The sequence below is a fragment of the Lonchura striata genome, chromosome 14 (assembly GCF_050655825.1).
Source record: "Lonchura striata isolate lonStrDom1 chromosome 14, ASM5065582v1, whole genome shotgun sequence".
Lineage (NCBI taxonomy): Eukaryota > Metazoa > Chordata > Aves > Passeriformes > Estrildidae > Lonchura > Lonchura striata.
In genome coordinates, this window is record NC_140716.1 from 10810099 (window position 1) to 10830022 (window position 19924).

General features: G+C 40.1%; 1 protein-coding gene across 3 annotated transcripts in view; it reads left to right on the plus strand.

The window, feature by feature from the left end:
- GRIN2A (glutamate ionotropic receptor NMDA type subunit 2A) overlaps positions 1-19924 on the plus strand; it is a 163414-nt gene that overhangs the window by 88325 nt on the left and 55165 nt on the right. For all 3 annotated transcript variants that reach the window (XM_021538020.4, XM_085591730.1, XM_085591729.1), the window contains 2 exons: positions 2467-3059; positions 12831-12945. In XM_021538020.4, coding sequence (XP_021393695.1) covers positions 2467-3059; positions 12831-12945 — 708 coding nt within the window. The remainder of the gene's footprint in view (positions 1-2466; positions 3060-12830; positions 12946-19924) is intronic.

Consider the following 19924-nt stretch of genomic DNA (forward strand, 5'->3'; position numbering starts at 1 on the left):
TCAGCATTTTAATCACAAATTGATCATAGTTCCCTGATTTTGACTAGGCTTTGCATGCACAATTACAGGAAATGGGTTCTTGTAATATGGGTGTAACCTTTATGAAAATGTCTGAAACTCCTTTCTAAACTGTTTTTCAAACATAATATTTACAAAAGTAAAGGATTTACTTTTATGACTTCTCCTTTGTTGTCAGCCTGCTGCAATGGTGACACAGAGCATTGTGCTCAAGACTGTTCTTAATTGCCAGGGAAGATGCTAAGGACTGCTCTAGGTTAAAAATCTGTAGTTACTAGTTATAAAGGTCACACTTGAAAATGTCCTTGTGATTTTTTTTTTTGCCCTCAAATACTCCAGTTACCTCATTGGAGAAGTTCCTTGTGATGCACAAAGGAGCAAGGTGTATATATTTTTTGAAAGAACTATTCCATTGATGTAAAACACATACAGAAATGGGGAAGAGTGAAAGGATATGATGGATATAATCTACTTAATCTACTGAAAATTATTTTACTTTTTACTCTAATTTAGGATAATCATAAATGGAAACCAAGATAAGAGCTGGAGAAGAAAACTGAAGTGATTTGCTTTGCATTACAGTATTTTATATGCTCAGTTAGGAGCTGCAGCAAAGTTGGATTCATGGCACTGTCTGTAGATATTAACTTTACTTTGTAGTAGTAAATCAGTAATTAAATCATTAAATGCTGACTCTGAGCAGCTTTTCTCTGTGCTGAGTTCCTTTAGCTGTGAGAGTCCCCAGATGAAAATCTTATTTGCTGGTTTTATGTATCTAATGCAGGTCACCAGGAAATAGCTCCTAGAAGAATTCAGCAATCAAACATTCCTTATTCAATTCTTCTCCAAAACATATTTTATAACATTTGCAATTAACCCAAAACATTTCAAATCTGTCTCTGGCATTGAGAATATCATGAGGTACCAAAGAAGCCATGGCAGATGATTTCATTACCACCAGCAGTGTGTATTTTATACCTTCAATATCAGTCTTCAGGGTCTGACACAAGTTGTAAGACTTTTATTGCTGTCAAGCTATATAAAATCCTGGTGCCAGCTTCTTAACACTTGGAAAGCAATAACACTCCTCATCTTCTATTTAAAAAAGTACAGACTCTTTTCCTGGAATAGATTTGCAGGGCTTGCAGAGCTGAGCTATCATTCTCACTAATATTTGTATTTTAACACCACCCTGCCATGAAACCCAAATCAATTAATCTGTTTCTGTTCCCTGCAAGTATAAATAGGGATAGCAGTTTGTGACCATGATCATAAAACTCTTTAAATTAAAAGCATTGTGTCTTCCTTCAGAAGACTGCATAAGAAATCTTGAATGATTCATATATTATTTTTAAATTATAAGCTTTTGTTTCCCCAGGAGTTCATGCTTTCTGTGTCTGAAAATGATGCAAATAAGTTGCCTCTACTGGTCAAGAATAAATACTGAAGTAAAATAAAAATAAAGAATTATACAAATTCCTATGTATAGTTTAAGCACTCTAATTATTGTATGTAAATGCAGAATTTAAAATTAAAAAATATAAATTTAGATCTTACAGCAACTTAGTAAAAATACACCACTGAAAGTGTTTGGAAATTTAGTGCCAACCAAATGAATTGTGCTGCCTATTTCTGATGATGTTAAAATAAGCAGCACCTGCCCTTATGCTGTATAAAATGTTATGAATTCTGTAAATCATAAGAGAAATTTTAGAAACAAATCTGTGTTGGGCGACATTACAGAGCAATTTCAGACCCTGAGGCCATTGTTTGAAGTTATTCCCATTTAATGAGGACACTGACAGATTGCTGGTTGTCCTTGGAGTCCCATCCTGTTAATTCTCTCTCAGGCATCAATGGGCCATGTGCTCTGAACAGAGCAGGACCAGCAGCGAGCTCAGTCTCTGGGGACAGAAAATCTCCTTCTGCAGAGTCTGAAAGCTTCCACCAAGTCTAGTGAACCTTGGAAATGAAGTCCCCCTCAGACATTATGTCTGGAAGTACAGAGCTCCTCCAGCATGCATACAGCATGTGCGTTGCCATTTATTTCTGCTGTAATACAAATTGGTGTGAGTTTGTCGGGCTGCATTCATGCGTTTACAGGAATGTAAAACTTCCTGCTGGAGAGTTGTTTAACTGTGGGTGGCTGTCCCCAGGGAGCTTCCTCAGTAGCTACTGATTTGAGTTGTTGTCTTCAAGTGATTCAGCACTTGGAAATTTCCTATGTAAATATAGGTTTGTTCCTTTTTGGCAAATATTTTGATTAGCTGTAAGTACCTATGATCAGTGTTGCTTACTGATGACCTGAAAATGTTAAACCACAGAAAGTTACTGGAATGCAATGGAAGTTTGGCGGCTCTGGTAGAACAGAAAGCAGAAGAATTAGAGGTTCTGTTCCCTTTGAAGTTGTACTAAGTTACTAATTTTTTGCTGTGTTTGGTATTCCAGGATGTCATGTCCACGTTCTTCCAGTTTGGAGCCTCCATCCAGCAAGAAGCCATTATCATGTTGAAGATCATGCAGGATTATGACTGGCACGTGTTCTCTCTGGTGACCACCACTTTCCCTGGATATCGAGATTTCATCAATGTCATTAAGACCACTGTGGAAAACAGTTTTGTGGGCTGGGACATGCAGAACGTCATCATACTCGATACTGCCTTTGGAGATGCCAAGACCCAAATTCAGCTGAAGAAAATCCATTCATCTGTCATCCTGCTGTATTGTTCCAAGGACGAAGCTGTCTACATCCTGGATGAGGCTCGCTCCCTGGGCCTTACTGGCTATGATTTCTTTTGGATAGTTCCTAGCCTGGTTAGTGGTAACACAGAAATCACTCCCAAGGAGTTTCCTTCAGGACTCATTTCAGCAGCTTATGATGAGTGGGACTACAGTTTAGAAGCTCGGGTGCGGGATGGCCTGGGGGTCATTGCCACTGCTGCATCAGCCATGCTGGAAAAGTACTCCTTCATTCCTGAGGCAAGAACGAGCTGCTATGGACAGCTGGAGAAAAATGACCGGCCCTCTCAAACCTTGCACAAGTAAGGATGATTGCTTTGGGTTATTTTAATCTCTTCAGCCTTGACACTTTTCTCTTTTATTGCCACTGTATGTTTCTTGAAGGAGAATATTGTTTTTTGCTAATCCCATTGAGCCCTTTTTAAGCAGTGGTTTTCAGATGCTCTGGGAGAATGTGCAAGAGGATTTGCTGCACTGATAGCTGTGCTCCAGGAGATGATATGTGCTGTGGAGAATAAACACTGCTCTGAATCTAGTGTAGAAGATGACAGAAATTGGTCTTAGAGGGTATGAAGCTGAGTGAACAAAATTGGACTGTTGTGTACTTTAACTATGAGGTAAAATTGCCAAAATGCTCTGGAGGCTGTGCCTGTACCTCTTGCATCAGCAGGAATGTGGTCGTATTGTACAAGACAAGCAATGTGCAGCATTAAAGTGCTGTCCCTGGAAATTGTAGAAATATTAGTTAGGCAACTGTTATCACATAAGAACTGAAATCTGTCCCCTTTACTTGAAAGGGTGTATTTTTATCACCTCTAATAGAATAACTGTGAAACTTTTAATCTGCGTTAATCCGAGCTGATATAGATGTTTTCTCTAAAAAGTTTGTCAGATGAACTGCCAGGCTTTAAATCAGGATTCTGTTTTTGTTATTACTATTTTCCTTTTCATTATCCCTTTTAGACATGGTGATTCTGATTACTTCTATCCAAAATGTTACATTGTAATATATTTCTTTATCTGGTCTGTAAAAGGAAGTAGGGTATTTTGCACATTTTTTAATTTCTCGTGACAATATGGAAGCTACTAAGAAATATTTATGATCTTTGCTCTAACCAAATAGTGCAGATGAAGTGCTTTCTACAAAAAAGAAGGCACAGGAAGGAAAGTTGATGCTGATTTCAAAAAGAAGATTTTGGAACAGTTTTAATCTTGAGATGTATGTGCATATTTAGATTAGGAGTTGATTACCACACGATGTCCTAGAACAGTTGTTTTCCATGAAAACAGCATCTTTGCACACAGCATTGTTCAGAAGCTTTCTTAAAAGCCAAATGCAACTGAGTAAATCAATTTTAACATTTCCTTAGTGAGAACTTGCCTTTAGTATGGTTGCTGTTTTTTTTGTGCTTCCTTTCCTATTTTTGAACCTTTGCCTCTAAAACTACAAGTTCCCTGGAGACATTGCAGAAACCCCATGATTCTTTTCCTAATTATTTTAATTACCAAAATAACAAGGTAATACTCTAATCCACTAACTGTTTGGTACTTTCTGCTTCCTAAGCTGACCAAACCTGGGTGAAAATTCTAATACAGATTTTCAGTAATTTCTTGAATGACTCTGTAAGTAACAAATAGGGCACATTTGCCCTGTGAGTGGCTGCGTGGCTCTGGACAGCCGTGGTGTGTCCCTGTGCCAGGGCAGAGCAGGGGGAGGCACTGCTGGGGGCACTGTCCCACCCATGGCACCCCCGTGCTGCTTCTTAATGCCTGTGCTGACAGTGCCAGGGAGCAGTGCAAGCATCCTGCTAGCCAAATTCTGTGCCTTAACAGCAGGACCTGACCTACAAAGGAAGCAGTCCACTATTAATAATTGAACTCCAGTTTCTGTGAAAGTTAAGTTGTATTCTGTTGTAAGTGTTGGGGTTTAAAATACTCTTGGAAGAGGCACAAAAACTTGAACCTGTTTTGAAAAAGGCTCCTATCCTATTGTTTGGCTAACACACTAGTGTAGACTTGAATTAAGTATTCTGTACTCAGCATAAGCTGTATTTCTCTAAATAATCTTTATTTTCTCATTAAATCTGCATGAGTACAAGAACAGGGCTTGTGAGTGCTAGGGTAGTGAGATTAGACTTCACCAGGAGATTCTGCAGCATGCAGTGCATGATGCACCCAGGAATTACTAATAGGAGAAGCTGTAGTGCACTGTCATTAAAAAAGTCACTCCCTGATGTGAAACACTGAGCTATAAAGTAAAAATACCTTTTCTGTACTGGAGATTCTTTGAGCTTCTCCAACACCACAAGAACAAGAAGCAGGCTGATTTTAATTTAAAAATGTCAGAATTATACTAAAATGAATAAAATTTAAATAGTCTTTCTTATGTAATAACTCCCCAAGACTATTCCTGTCACATATAATCTGCTAGCAAGGCAAGTATATACAAGCATTTACCAGTACTAAGTAATCTTGGGGAGCTGACCAGTCTCTCCATGTCAAGGTGAATTACATTAATTCACAGGACTTTCTCATCCTCATCACTAAATTTTACTTTTCTACTTTACATGAAATAATCAGTGCCCTAATCGGGGTTCTATTGTGAAGTGGAATCTTCACAGTTTCAGGCCCCAGATAGTGCAGTTACAATCTCTAAACTACAAGATAGAATATATATGTGCTGTATTAAGAAACTAACCTGAAGAAAGGATTTTGAAGCATGTTCCCAGTGAAAAGGGCTAAAGTAACTGTAAATAGCTTATGGACCCGGGATCTGCTGTGCTCTACCCCCCTGTCCATCTGGGAATCAGTGCTGGAGGAGCAGGGTTGAACAAGAGGACACTGCTGCAAACTCAGAAGCAGAGAACTCACTGGAAGTCAGGGATGTAGCTGTGGAAGGGGATGCCTGAGCAAAACAAAGTTCAAAATAGAGAAAAACCCCAGGATTTTTAGGCTGCATCTATTGTAATGACAGTCTAATTCAGCTTTAAACCCAGGATAGTATTCTGAGGCTATGCTATAATAGCTAATTTGCTTGTAAATGGAAGTTGGTAATGCTTTATGTATGAGTTCCCACATCTAGATAGCAATCTGTTTGTAAAGAAATTATATGTAAAGAAAGCAGCGAAGTAAAAGCTCCTCCTCCCTCTTTTTCAAATCCTTTGAGTATTAAATAGGTTTGAAGATATATTTGTTTTGAAACACACAATTTGTCTTTCTCCCATCACTGCAATTCTAAGATGCTTTTATTGGCTTCCTAGACCCAGAAGAAAATCAGGTTTGCATTAGTTTTTGGACTGATCTAATCAATGCTCATTTCTGGTACACATGGGAAAGCCAGTGTTTCCCTGTGAATAAAGGATTTATAATAAAATACGGGGCTCATTTTCAATGCATTAAAAACACAGATATATATATATATATTTGTATCTGTATTGATTCAGATAATCTTTTTCTATCTGTGTAAGACCCAGATCTCCCAAGGCAGAAAACCACTATTGTGTGAAATACTGGCACAGCAGGATAAATAGAATTAGCACCTCATTAATGCCAAGTCAGTTGAACAAACTCTTGTTCTCTCTGAAAAAAGGAAAACACAGAAGCAAACAAATAGGGAAACACAATAACCCTGCCAGTCATGGAACATGCTGTTGCTTTGTGCATTGGAATGGTGCTGCTTTGTTTACAAGAGTACCCATGGTGTGTATGAAAGTCCTGACCTTGGGAGAGACATTTCACTGCAGCATTTCCAACCACACTGATCCTTACAGGGATGGGTGAGGATGGTAAAGCCGTTGCCATTATTCAAAAACCAAAAAGATGTGTCTGTCCATAGGTAGTCAGGTGTTTGTCATGTGGTGCTGGTATTTGGTGAGATTCTGTTCTGAAATACAGCCCAGCTATAGGCAGGATTGACAGACCCATCCTTCCTCAGTGAAGGTGTACCAGAAGGTATCCTACCCTTCCCAAGCACAATTTCCTTTATTTGTCATCACTGAACCAGGAGCAGGAGCAATGGGCAGTCCACAGGGCCAGGGAAAAAGCTTAGTTGTCCTTGCTGTTGTGCTGCTGTTACCCTCCAGCACAGCACCTCCCTCAGAGGGAGAGGTTTGCTGTACCCCTTGTCCTGATAGTCATTCACCAACTTCAATATTTTGATTCCAGCTTCCATCATGGCAGATAAATTCACCTCTTTTGAGCGAAATCTGGGATTAAAGGGACACAATGGTTTGATGAATAATCCAGCAAATCTGTTTAATATTTTCCCACTTACACATCAACTGCCAATTTATAGAGGATTTGTTAATTTGAGTCTGAAGACTTGGGAACAATAGGTATCATCTTCTTTATTGGATGAAGGTATATAGATATTTAACTAATTATATATGAGTCCAAAGTAAAACTAAACTTCACAGGGAACACAGGAGGGTTGTGTAGGGGAACACTCTGCCCCAGAGACCCCAGCATGGTGCTGGTTTATTAACAAAGTGATTCAAGAAACTATTGAAAATCTGTATGAGAATTTCCTCCCAGATTTGATCAGTTTAGGAAACAGAAAGTACCAAACAGTTAGTGGATTAAAACATTACCTTGTTATTATGATAATTAAAATAATTTAAAACAAGAGAACAAGCATGGCCTCTGGCAGGGGAGTGGAGCCTGCTGTCAGGGCTGAAAGCAGGGCTCAACATCCACATATCAGTGAAGGTTCTTGGAGATGGAGCTGCTGCAGGCACCATCCCCCTTGAGGAAGCCAGGCACATATCATGGGGAAGAGTTTGGGATGCTTCTGAGGTGGTGCAGCAATATGTGATCAAATTAGGGCTGTTTTTGAAATGCTGATGCTAATAATAGCATTAACTTGCTGAACATTCTGGTGTTCATCTGTGGCACATCCCAGGGAGTTGGGCCCTTTCTAACTTTGCTCCCTCCCTTTGCCTCCCTCTTAGAAGGGTTCCCCAAGAATTTTGAAGTTTGCAGAGCTGAGGCAAGATGACTTTTCCAGAGCCAGAGGCAGTGAATGCTTTAAGGAGCAGCTGGCAGGAGGTCCCAGAAGCTGGCATGCAGTTCCTTTTGCACAGTCACTGAGCAGATCCCTCCCAAAGTTTTACTCATCCTGCTGGCTCCAGGCCTAGGGAGACACAGCTCCAAAGCAAGGGACCCTGTGCAGGAGCAAGGGCTGGGAGTGGGAGGAGGAGGAGGATGCACAAAAAGGAAGAAGTGACTCTGCATCACTGCAAAGGATTTGAATTTAGGAAAAAAAAAAAATCCTACAAAGCATAATATATATAATTGACTTTAAAAAATGCATCAGTACCTTGTTTAATAGGGTTCTATTGCAGATTTCAAGATGTACTTCACATATTATATGTTCTACATTAAGCATTTTTTGATTTAATTTTACAGAGGAAATCTGTTTCTTAATGATAAATAATGTGTCTTGGGAGTTTCTACTGATAAGTATCATTCAAATGTCACGGTTGAATCATAGCAAGGAAGTTCAGCAGTTCAGAGCACCAACAAGATAGAGAAGAAAATACAAAATTTGGATTCACTCCTGCTTTTTAGGTATGAGGCTGAGTGAATGTCAAGCCTAGATAGGCTGGCTGTCTAGGTTATTAAAATGGTTGGGTTTACACTATTTGTAGGAAAAAGAAATATTGCCAGATAACATATTCGTTTTGAGGCATTTCATCTGCTTTAAATCTCAGTTTGGAAATCCCTTCTTTGAGAGACAAGAGGGAGAGTTTCTCTTATGCAACATGTATTTCCCCAAGTCTCTGCTGCTTCTCTTCATTGCCTGCAGCTCTCTGATGTTTGAAACACTGCCCCATGGTGAAGAAGACACTAAATAAAAAATGATAATCCCTGATGATGGCACCTGGGGAGTTTATCAAGTTTGATTATCTCATTGAGGGCAGCAAATGTAGGTCTGAACTCATAGCAGAGAGGAGACCCCTGGTCCTTCTGCTCCCTGCAGCTCTCAGGCCCTGTGCTTTGTTTTACAGGTCTAGGGACTAAGTTCTTTCCTTAGAAGGAAGCTTAGAAGTGACACATTTTCATTAATGCCTCTGCCTTACCCATTCTATTTTTCCCAGCTGCTGGTGTGTTTGGGAGCTGCATTCTAGGTGAATTTCACACTAATTATAAACAAGCCTGTTACTGCAGAGCTGATTGTGTTCCTGAGCCTGACCAGTCCTGGATTCTCTTGTGGGACACAAGTGGGTGGGCAGGAGAGGGTCCATGCTGAGGATGCTCCTCCCTGGCATCCCAGACAGAGCACGTGGAGGGTGCTGAGGCTCCAAGGGTGGCATCACCCTTGCTTCTGTTTCATGGGATTGCTCTGCTGTGCTTCCATTCTGCCCTTTTTGGCTTTCTCAGGTCACCCTGAGAAGTTTTTGAAGCCAGGGCTAGGGCTGATCTTTTTTTGGAACACAGTGACCTTAATAATTTACATAAAGTTATGGGTTTTTTTCCTTAAAGTAATGCCCAACACAGAATCCACTAACCCTTCTTGGTTTTGCTCTCAAATTCTTGGATCTATTAGGAGAACACTTGTATTTCTTGCATAGACATATATATAGTAAACCTCAAAGAAATGCCACAGCCTACAAACATGTTTGCTTTTTATACCATAGAAGTAGAAAACCTCAAAGATTCTGCTCTGGGATTTCAACTATTCTTATCCAGTATAGGAAATCCTTAACAAACACCTCATGGCCGAGGAAGTCCACGTCTCCTGTAAGGAGTCTGGCCAGAAAGATCAGCAAAATTTTATCCAAGCAAATGTGCTCTGAAAACTGAGCTCTGATCCCTTTGGCAAAGTCTTCACTCACTTGTTAATTGAATTAGAATCAATGAAGTTGTGATACTGTAGTTACAGGGTAAGAAACCCCAGCTTTTTTAGTATGTTCTGGCTTTCTGGGTAAAGTTAGGATTTTGACAGGGATAAATATTGCAGTTCTGTCATTAATCTGAAGATACATGTGAACTACTTGATCTTTCTGAGGCTTTATAAAAATAAAGTTGGAAACCTTCAGAGAAGTTAGTTTAGCTTCAAAGGCTTGCTGTGAATATGACAGCAAAAATGTTCTGCTGTGATGTTCCACCACTTCCAAGGTGGCAAGCAAAAACAAATTGTATAAATGTTTAAAAGTATTTTTAAATACATAGTTAAGGTTCTTTGCATGATAAAAACCCTATTTTGTATTCAATGTGATATTAGCTTAACTTCTGTCAGAAAAAAGGTGCCATGTTGATGTATGTATCACCTGGGGAATCTTACAAATTTCAGTTTGCAAAAGTTAATTAAGACTTCAGTGTCATAATACCATCACAAGGCCTTGTGCTAGCGTGTCTGTGCAGAGGTTGTAGCTTTAATGAGGAATGAAAACAGATTAACTACAAATCCAAGGTATGTTGCTAATTGCCCCATCAAAGTAATGAGTTCAAATAACTAAACACCTAATTTAGTTAAGAACAGGAATTTGCATTTCCAAAGCTACTTCAGAAATATATTTTATCCAATTCAGAAGCCAAAGACCTCTTGCACTGAATTAACCTTGGATAAACTTAAAACACTAGAAGAGTAACATAATATAAATTCTTCACAGCATTATTCCTAACTAGGAGCAGACAAGCACTGGGCATTTCTTTGTAGGACAAGCAGTTTGGGATCGTGGCCAGTAAAAGCAGAGCAGGACTTCTGTCCTTTGCAGAGGAAAAAAAACAATTCAAAAGTGAGTGTAGGTTGTAGGCATTGATTTCTGGAGAACACGGCAGCTGATGAATTTTGTACAGAAGAGTGTGCTTGGGGAAACAAGAATCTCTTTGAAGTTCTTTTTTATTGCTGCAGTGTGAGAATCTGGGGTAGCTCAGAGTGCGTCGCTCATGGATACCTTTGTATCAGGATCAGAGAATACACTTCTAAGAGACTTTTCAGATTAGGGAATTAAAAAAAAAAAATCCCAAAACCTTGCAAAATGTGTTCCTTTACTTAATGGCTGGAAAATGCTCATGATTTAAAATATACACTGAGCTCACTTTTTCACTTTAGAGGTGTGGTCTTTTTGGTAGTCTTTTTGGAACATTTGAGCTTCAGCACTGCATCTTGTGATGGCCCTTGACTATCTTCCAGACTAGGACATTAGCATATAATCCCAAGATGTGATGAGTAGTGTTTGAAATGAGGGGTGGTGATCCTGCTGAGGAAGGTTTATCCTCCAACCCGGTCACCATTTTCTGAATGGTTAAAAACCCAGGTGAGGTCAAAAGCCAGATGGGGTGCAGGGTGTGTTTGGCTCCAGCCTTAGGAGGGGACACAAGGCTTGGCTTTCAGCTCCAGTGCAATGAGGGGGTTTCTGCCTGGCCTTACCAGGTGAAGTGTTCATTGTGGGGGGCATTACCTCATGGGTGTGAGTTGGGACAGGGGGCAGAAATGCAAAATGCAAGTATTGCCCATTTTCACAGCACATTCTCGATTTCCTCTTGTGCTCACTTCCTGGGCATTTCACTCCCTGGGTCACAGTGAAGGTTATGCTGGTTCCCTACATGTGTGCACAAGTAAATCCTATTTGGTGTTTGCTGCCTCTCAAGGTGGCAGACAAGCTTTTTGTTCCCAAGCAAGATCTTTCCCTGTTGGATGAAAAATGAAATATACAGGAAATTAGTTCAACTGGGCAGCAAAGTTCTGTCAAGGGGAAAATTTTGACACTGGAAGCCTGTAATGAAATGTGAGTTATTACAATGACTGAATTTGTCAAACTGATGCTGAATGATGTTAATATGGCTGTTCAGGTGCACATTTATTTATTAACTTTTATGATACAATGCCATTATTTCTTCTGGGTCTATATATGTTTATTTAGTGTGCTTCTGCTACTGGGATTTTCAGGCAACTATGTTAATACAAAAGCCTTCTCCTTTGAATCTGGAGCTAAGGAATTTTGTCTGTGTCACGTTCGCCAGGAGATTATGCTGCCACTACTGCTAAAAAAGCCAGCCATAACAGACAAACAGCTAACCCAAAAATCTCCTCAAACCCATACAAACATATAAAACAGTATTGGTGTCTTGTGGGTAAAACACTAGAGGTAATGTATGAAGAACAGTGAATTTCTGCCCTTCAGAACACATCTCTCTATAGGATGGACATCTGCATTTCTGTCTGCATTAGTCTTGGGCTGAATTTCTTTCAGTTAAATGCACTGAGAATTCAGAGCAATTCAATGTGAATAACTTCAGACCACAGAGATGGGCTGGGAGACGTATTATCGCCTTCCCAAGATTTGGAATTGCAGTTTTACTTCTTACTGTGGGATAGCCCTGTCAGCTTTACACTAACAGTGTGGAGTTTTGTTTTTTTTCAACAACATTTTAAAATTTTTCATTCTTTTAATTTTATTTTGTATCCCTCTGGATTTGTTTTCCTATTCGAAATACTAATAAATTCATAAGTCTTTTGAAAACTGTTGAAAATTAAGCTAAATGCAAAAGAATGAAAACATAAAGCCTTTTTCTTTTGAAATTACTGAACTGAATATTTACCAACACCTCCAAGACTTTCAAGTCTGGTTTTGGCATTAATGGAATTTATCCTCGTGGCACAACAACACTGTATGTAGTTACAGTTTTGGGAAGGGCTGACAGGACTCCTGGAGGTCTGAACAGGGGAAGACAGATCAGATGCACTTTGCTCTGAGTACTACACAGTGACACAATAGTACAGTGTCACACACAGAGGTGATGTGGGTTTGTTTAAAATGCTCCTGAAAAGCTGGTGAGGTTGTGCAAAGTGCCAGAAAGATTATTCAGGGAGGGGAGAGATTAATCATATATAACATGTAAGCTGTTAAAAATGATGTCTGCATTATAATTCATACACTAACAATATTTTGCTTTGTCTTGAGCTGTGAACTGCTTTGAAATGCCCCGAGCCCCCACACTGCCAGCAGAGGCTTCCCACAGCACTGGTGCACGGGTCTCATCAGTGCTGCTGCTGGCTGCCCTTGCTGCTCATTAACTGCTGGACAGCCCATTAATTTTTCAATGAACTTTTCTTGCTTGCCTTCCAGGTTTATGATGAACGTGACGTGGGAAGGCAGAGATTTGTCCTTCACAGCAGATGGTTACCAGGCCCACCCCAGGCTGGTGGTGATCGTGCTGAACAACGAGCGGGAGTGGGAGAAGGTGAGCGCTGCTCCGGGGCTGGGCTGCACGCGTGTCACAGCCCACTGGTGCTGCTGCAGCAGCTGCCTCAGCACTCGGGAGAGACCACTGTACACCATCCTGAGCGTGTCTGAGGAGTTTTAAAAGATCAGTGAAGAAAAGCCACGTGGAGTTCAGGTTTCTGTGAAACGCACCTTGCATTTCCAGTTCTTAAAATTTAGTAAAGCAAAATGGGTAACTGAAAAATGTCCAAAAGTTTGGTCCTCAGCTACTTGAATTTGGATGGATTTTTATATCTTGACTATTTAATTCCTTTTATTTGCTTGATTTTTTTTTTTTTTGACAGATTTTATAGTAAAAGCACACTTTAAAAAAAAAACAACTGTGAAGTTCCTGTTGCATTGGAGAATAATCCTGTCAATATTTGCCTAAAAAAATTCAGAATCTTGACTAGTCCAGGTAGACAAGTGATCTCCATATAAAGTTTTATATAGACTAGAAGGAAAAATGTTATAACATCAATGTTAATCATATATGCAAATAATAAATGAAAAAGTTTATCACAAGCATAATTTCACCTAAACTTCAGTCTCAGCCTGTGATTGTTATGGCTCTGAGTTTGCAGTCTATGTCACGAGGTTTAAAAACTTGTTTTAAGAAACTATTTTTAATATAAGACTTTAGGAAAGCATACATTTAAATCATCCACCAGTTTTATTTTAAATTCATGAAACGTGACTCTGCATTATCTAAATTTCTGCTGAAATTTATGAATTTTTTTGTTATAGTTTTAAAAACCCATTAAATCAACTTAAAACTCCAGTTTATAAGACTACAAGACTCTTCATGATGATGAATAATAATGACAAAATCAGAATTACTGAAGGACATCTCAATAAATATGCTAGTCATGCAGAAACAGAGAGTAGTCCTAGATTATGCTGTGTATTTCTTTATGTTCATTTGATGCAAATTTAATTCTCTGGATAAATTTAATCCTCTCCAAATGTGTCAATCTGAATCTTTGGAGGAATCATTTGCTCACTAGCTGTTATGAAAATTTCTTACCCTATTTGAAAATTCTTCAACAGTCTGCATATCATATATAATGTTCTGGAAAAATATTATACTGCTTGGGGAATATTATTAGCATGAGATGCCAAAGGAAGAAAATGCTCAAAGAGTCAGCCAACAATGCTTATGTTAAAATAATTTCATACATTTTGTACCTTGAAGCTTCTCTAAAGAGACCATTCAAAGGACAAGGAGAGATGGGTTTGATTTTTTTGGAAAAATAATCTAACAGCCGCAGAGAAAGACTGGATATATGAACCAACATGATTTCCAAGAAATAACTGGAGCCTGTTTTGGCCTCGCAGTGGGTCGCTGTCGGAGGTGAGGCTGTGGGGCTGTGCTGGGTCTGCCCGTGGCTGCCGGGCAGCAGCGCTGCTCCTCCTGCAGCGCGGGGCTCAGGGCTCCTGGAGCCTGGTCCCTGGTTTCTGTGCAGTTTTCCAGCTGGAAAATCCCTTCCTGCTCACTGTCAGGTTTGAGGGGCTCCTGGGAGGAGGAACAGAAAGGGATGGACGTGATGGTGTGCGGCCCTGCTTTGGAGCCCTGCTGCTGAGGGCAGGGCAGCTCTGGCTGCTGCTGTGGAAGGGGCCAGGTTTAATTAGGAATTATGTCAGAGGGGAGACGTGAAAGGTGGCCAAGAACGCTCTGTCACCACCAGACTTATTCTCCTGACCACAGGCTGATCCTGCCTCTGGGGGTGAGGACAAATAAGCTGACTAATCAATTATCCTGGCAAGCTGGACGTAGCTCTGGGCTGTCTGGCACACCCCCCAGCTTTTCAGCAGTGTCACTGTGCACTTCAGCTCTGTTGAGTGGGAGATTGAGAAGGACCTTCTCTTCCACATGGTTTATTTGAACAGCTCTCTGGTGTTGTCTCAATGTTCTCTCCAAGTTGCAGGTTTCACCCCATATCTCTTAGGCAATTTCTTTCCTCTTGTTCCTTTCTCCTTGAGCTGTTTTGCTCAGTTTCAAAACTGTCAAAGTTACTCATCTGAGATCTAACATTTGCTGCTCTGAGTTTCCAGACACGCATGTGCTTCTCCTTTCTCTTACAGTGTAGCAGGGAAGATCACAGAATGGTTTTATTGAAGTCTTATTAAATATCCTCAATCCTATATGGAGAAATCAAGTCTTAATATCTAATTAAATAATTTACTCATGAAAAAATGACAATGCAACAGCCTGTAAATCCTCATAATGTAAATAATGTACATACTGCAAGTAGCTAATTTATTATTTATGTAGAAAGAGTAATTGTGTTTTAGATGAAGAATTTTTTACCTGGTATTCTCCTAAACATTTAAGATTTGTTATTAAGACCAATTTTTCTTTGGTTTTAATATGCTTTTATTCAAATACAATTTTTCCTTGGTTTCAGAATTGATATACTTCACTTAAAGCTTAAGGTTATGGAGAAGCTGTTCAACCATAGCTGGAGAGTATTTATCTCACCCCTCAGAAAAGAAGTTATTTTTTTCTTTACAAGTGACTCAGTATTGAAACTTTGAGATGGCAACTTCACATGGAAGTGGGGATGACTGAGGGATTTGTCCCATATCAGATGCTGCAGAAAGCCGTTTGAATTATAATAGTTTGAAGACTGAAAATCACTTTTTGGGCATGTTTCACAGGCATCCAGCAAGATATTTTGACAGATCCTAAAGCAGCTACTCAAACTTTTGACACCAAAATTCATATTCTTGCTGCTGATCTTGACAGGCAAAGGGGATGCTGTTCTCAGGCAAGAGACTTTTAAGAAGACAAGCTTAATGTACTTGTTAAAGTGAAACTTGATAAAATTTACCAGAGTTAGCAACGTTGCACAAATATCACCAAAGCGCTGCAGGATCACTGTGCTACTGCTCAGCAACCCTCAGAGATTCAGCAGCCCCAGCTGCAGCTCCCCTGTTCATGTTACTTAGAGAGCTGGGACCTTGTGTCTCACCTGGCCCATCAACTTCACAGAGCTGCCAACTTCAGTCTGCTAGTCTGGATTTTTTCTTTTTTCTTTTTTTTTTTTTAATATATTTTTAAATGTGGATAGAAACCAAATCAATCCAATATTAAAATGATATACTAGAATATGATTAGCAATGGCAAAAGTAGGCAGTGTGTATCACATATTTTAAGTGAGGTGGGGAAGAATGTATTTATAGTTGAGTGTGTTCCATGTGTAAAGATATGTACCAGGGTAAAACAAATTTTTACTGATGCTCCAGGTAGATACAGATAAAATTATAATGGTGATCTGCATTCTGGGTGAATTTATAAAATTGTAATGGTGGTCTGCATTCTGGGTAAATTTGTGTACTATATGGCACAATTGCTAATGAAATACCACTGCAAGAAGTGTTACTTTACATCCAGGTTTATTCTAAACAGAGCCTGTCATCTTTAACTTTCTAGTAATGCAGGATTTAATGCAGAACTTGATTTTTCTCTGATTAAGTAGCATGTGCCAGGTTTACAAGCTCTGAGTGGGGTTGTACACATTTGTATCTAAGTAGGAAGGAGTGGGCAGAGGGTGCGGGGTTCCTGCCTGGAATAAATGAACCAAGGTCTCATGGAGAGCTCCATCTGGCTACCAACATCCTCCGTCACGTAGCCCAGAACAGGCAGCTCCTGTAGCTGACTGTGGAGCTGACTTCACTGGGCAGGAGCTGAGAAACCCAACGCTCAGGCAGATTTCTGACAGAGCTTTTTATCAGAGTTCTGCGGGAATGAGAGGTGCTCCATGGTAATTTCTTGTGAAATCTCGATTGATTTCAGCAAGGGTCATGGCAGCTGAGGGATCCTTGTGTCTCAATGATAGGCATTCTCTACACTTGTGGGGAAATGCAGATATTTTAACTAGAACAGATGAAATTGCCTGAGCTAATAATCTGTTTGCTGGGGTATCTTTTGTCAGTAGCTCTGTGCTGTAATGTGATATATTCTTTTTGCCTATAGCAGAAGCAGCAGCGTGCTCTTTAACATCTGCTGGGTTGTCATTCCCTGTATTCTATCCTTGTTGTTTTGTGTATTTAGTCTTCCTGTAAATATGCCCATCCTGACACTTACTGTCAGCTGAAAATTGCATATTGTTTCTGTATCAGTGAGCTTTTGCCTAGCCTAAAGGCCTTTCCTTTGACCTTACTCTGCTGAATTGTTTGAATTGCACCGTTATGCAGCATTTCTTAAATCATGTATTCCCAAGGAGGATCCCACCTCTTTGCTGCTGTAAAGGAATTTTAACTCCCATGGAAAGCAAAGGTGGTGTGTTTTGCCCCTGTTCTTTACACCTATACATTAGGGAACAGGAAGGCTTTCAGGGCAGATGATCTCTGAAGATAAAGGTATGTCTGTCTGGGCATTTCTGGAGAGCTGTAAGGTCTTCACTGAGCACAGAGGTGACAAAAAAATCTTCACCCACTGGGAGGTGGAAGAAGGAGCCATCAATTTGTTTAGCGATGTAATCAACTCTTAAAATGGCTTTTCTGGTATGAGTCTGAACTCTGGCACTGCACAGAGTTACCTGAGACATTGCCCAGAACCAAAACTGTACCAGCTCACTGAGGATTTGGTGAGTGCCAATTAATAATTCTGTATTGAAAAACGAAGCTGCAGGAGGTGGTGACTTTTCTTTCTCCTCCTGTTTGTTTGAAATCTCTCTGGGTGCTGTGTTTTCCTTGGAGCCCTGCTGGTCACAGGACTGGTGCCTTCCTGGTGGTGTCAGCAGCAGCCATGAGGGAAGACCAGGACATTTGCATTCCCCATATGAGATTTTGCAGCAAATTTTGGAAACTTCAAAGTCTTTAAATGGATGTATTCAGGACTGTAAAAGACTTTTTATTATTAATTTATTATTAATTTATTATTAAGACATGGAAATGCTCACATCATATTTTGTCATTTAAATTTAGAGTGCCATAGTGAAATATGGGTCTTCAAAACATGAAGGCTTGCAGGAGCAGGTGTAGAGCAGGTGCTGTGTCTGGAGGAAGGGTTTTGCTCTTGTGCTTTGCTCTGCAGCTGTTATTGCTAACCTGAAAAACTCTATTATAGATTTTAGTTATTGATTTAAAACTTGCCATAGTAGCTCTTCCTTTTAAGTGGGAAAGTGTAATGAAAAAATAGTAGTAAATAGTTTTTCAATAAAGCAAGATGGGCTAGATTTTGTATTTGCTCAGCACTATTTTTTTAACTGGGACAGCTCAAAAAGTATGTTTTGCGATGTATGTGCGTTAAATGTAAAAGGAACATCCCTGAAAATCTTTCTCTTTTGAAAGATTTGGCTGGCTGGTCCTAGGAGTGCATTTAGTATCGTTGTTGTCATGTAACATTTTTTCTTATAGGAGGATGATGGGTGTGTGCTGTGTACAGTTCCCATCTGCTGGGACAAGGGTGACAGGACTGAGGTATTGGTTTGTTTTTGGTGAGACGTGCCAGCGTGACAGACTCTTTTTGTGCCAGCACTGGCACACAGGGAAGATCTGCTCAGGATCTGGCCTTGCTCTTTTTCTCTGGTTCAATGGCCTCTGAGAGGGTGTGAGCAGGACTGGGCCAATCATCCTTACATTGTTCAGAGACTTTGGGATGCAGCGGGACGGGGACTCTGAGGTACAGCAATGTGTGCAGGGCTCTGTCTGCCTTTGGCTGCCACACAGGAACTCACCAAATCCTTCATTATCACACCAAATCCTTCATTATCACTCTCCTTGGCTGCAAAGAGAACGAGGCTTGGATTAAGTGGTCAAAGCACATGTGCAGAGTCAGATGTGGGGAGTTTTAGGCAACAGTGCTTGGGATGAGATGAGCACCCTGTGACTGCTAACTCAGCCTGACTTCAAAAAAGCTCTTCCCTGCTCTCAGCTATTTTCCCCTTCCCTTCCTGCATCCTGTAGAGATTGAATCAAAGGGAATATTCCAGACTGCATGTGAAGTGGGAGAAAATAGGAAAGAATGTGTAAGTTCAAAAGAAATACAATGGTTATATGTACCATTGCATGTCTTTACTGGAAGATGAGTTTTGCATCAATCATAGTGAATCAACAGTTTGATATGCTGTTGAAATAACATTTTTTATGTAATTTCAATTATTTTGGCTTTAAATTAAGATTTCTATGGTTTGGGACACAATCTGTCCTAGAAATGTTTCTATTGCCCCCTTTTTCAAGTGAAGGCCACCTTCTGTATTTCTCTGGGATCAAACCCATATTTATTATCAATATAACTAGGAATGAAAGAAATTTTTCTGAAGTCTCTGGATATTTTATGTAATTTGTATATAGTACAGTAAATGTATATGCATGCACTTTTTGACAGTTCTGTAATGAAACATGTCTTCATTTTTAGTGTCTTACCCACAGCTTGAATTTTCTTTTCAAAAAATATTTGATTTAAAAATACATACTACTGTGTTTATTACCTCAACACAGCAGTTTCATAGATGCAACTCAAAAGAAATTATCATTTCCCCAGATCCAGTTATTTAAATGTGTCTGGTTATATCCTCCTCAGAACAGTAAAATGGAGCTGCTCCCACTGAAGTAGAAAGAATATCAGAAATGATGATATCAGAATATCATCAACTTTGGTGTTGTTCTTCTGTTAATAGCACCAAAGCAATCTTGTGTTCTTGATAGGACCAGGTGACCTCGCTGGGGTGGTTCCAGGTGCTCCCTGTGACAGGGGGGCAGATGCCAGGGGTGGCTGGCAGAGGGATGTGCCTCGGGGTCAGGATCTGCCTCCTCCCAGCATCCCGCCCAAGTGGTTTGGGATCTGCTGCACTCCTGACCACACAAATGCCATCACATTTCCTTCCTGATGATCGCAACAGGCAGACGGTCGGGCACATTTTCCACTTCTGAAATCCCTCGTATCCCTTGGCACATTTGCTGTTTGTCTGAGGTCCTGGGCTGGCTGGAATCCTCCCCATTCCAGATGGCCT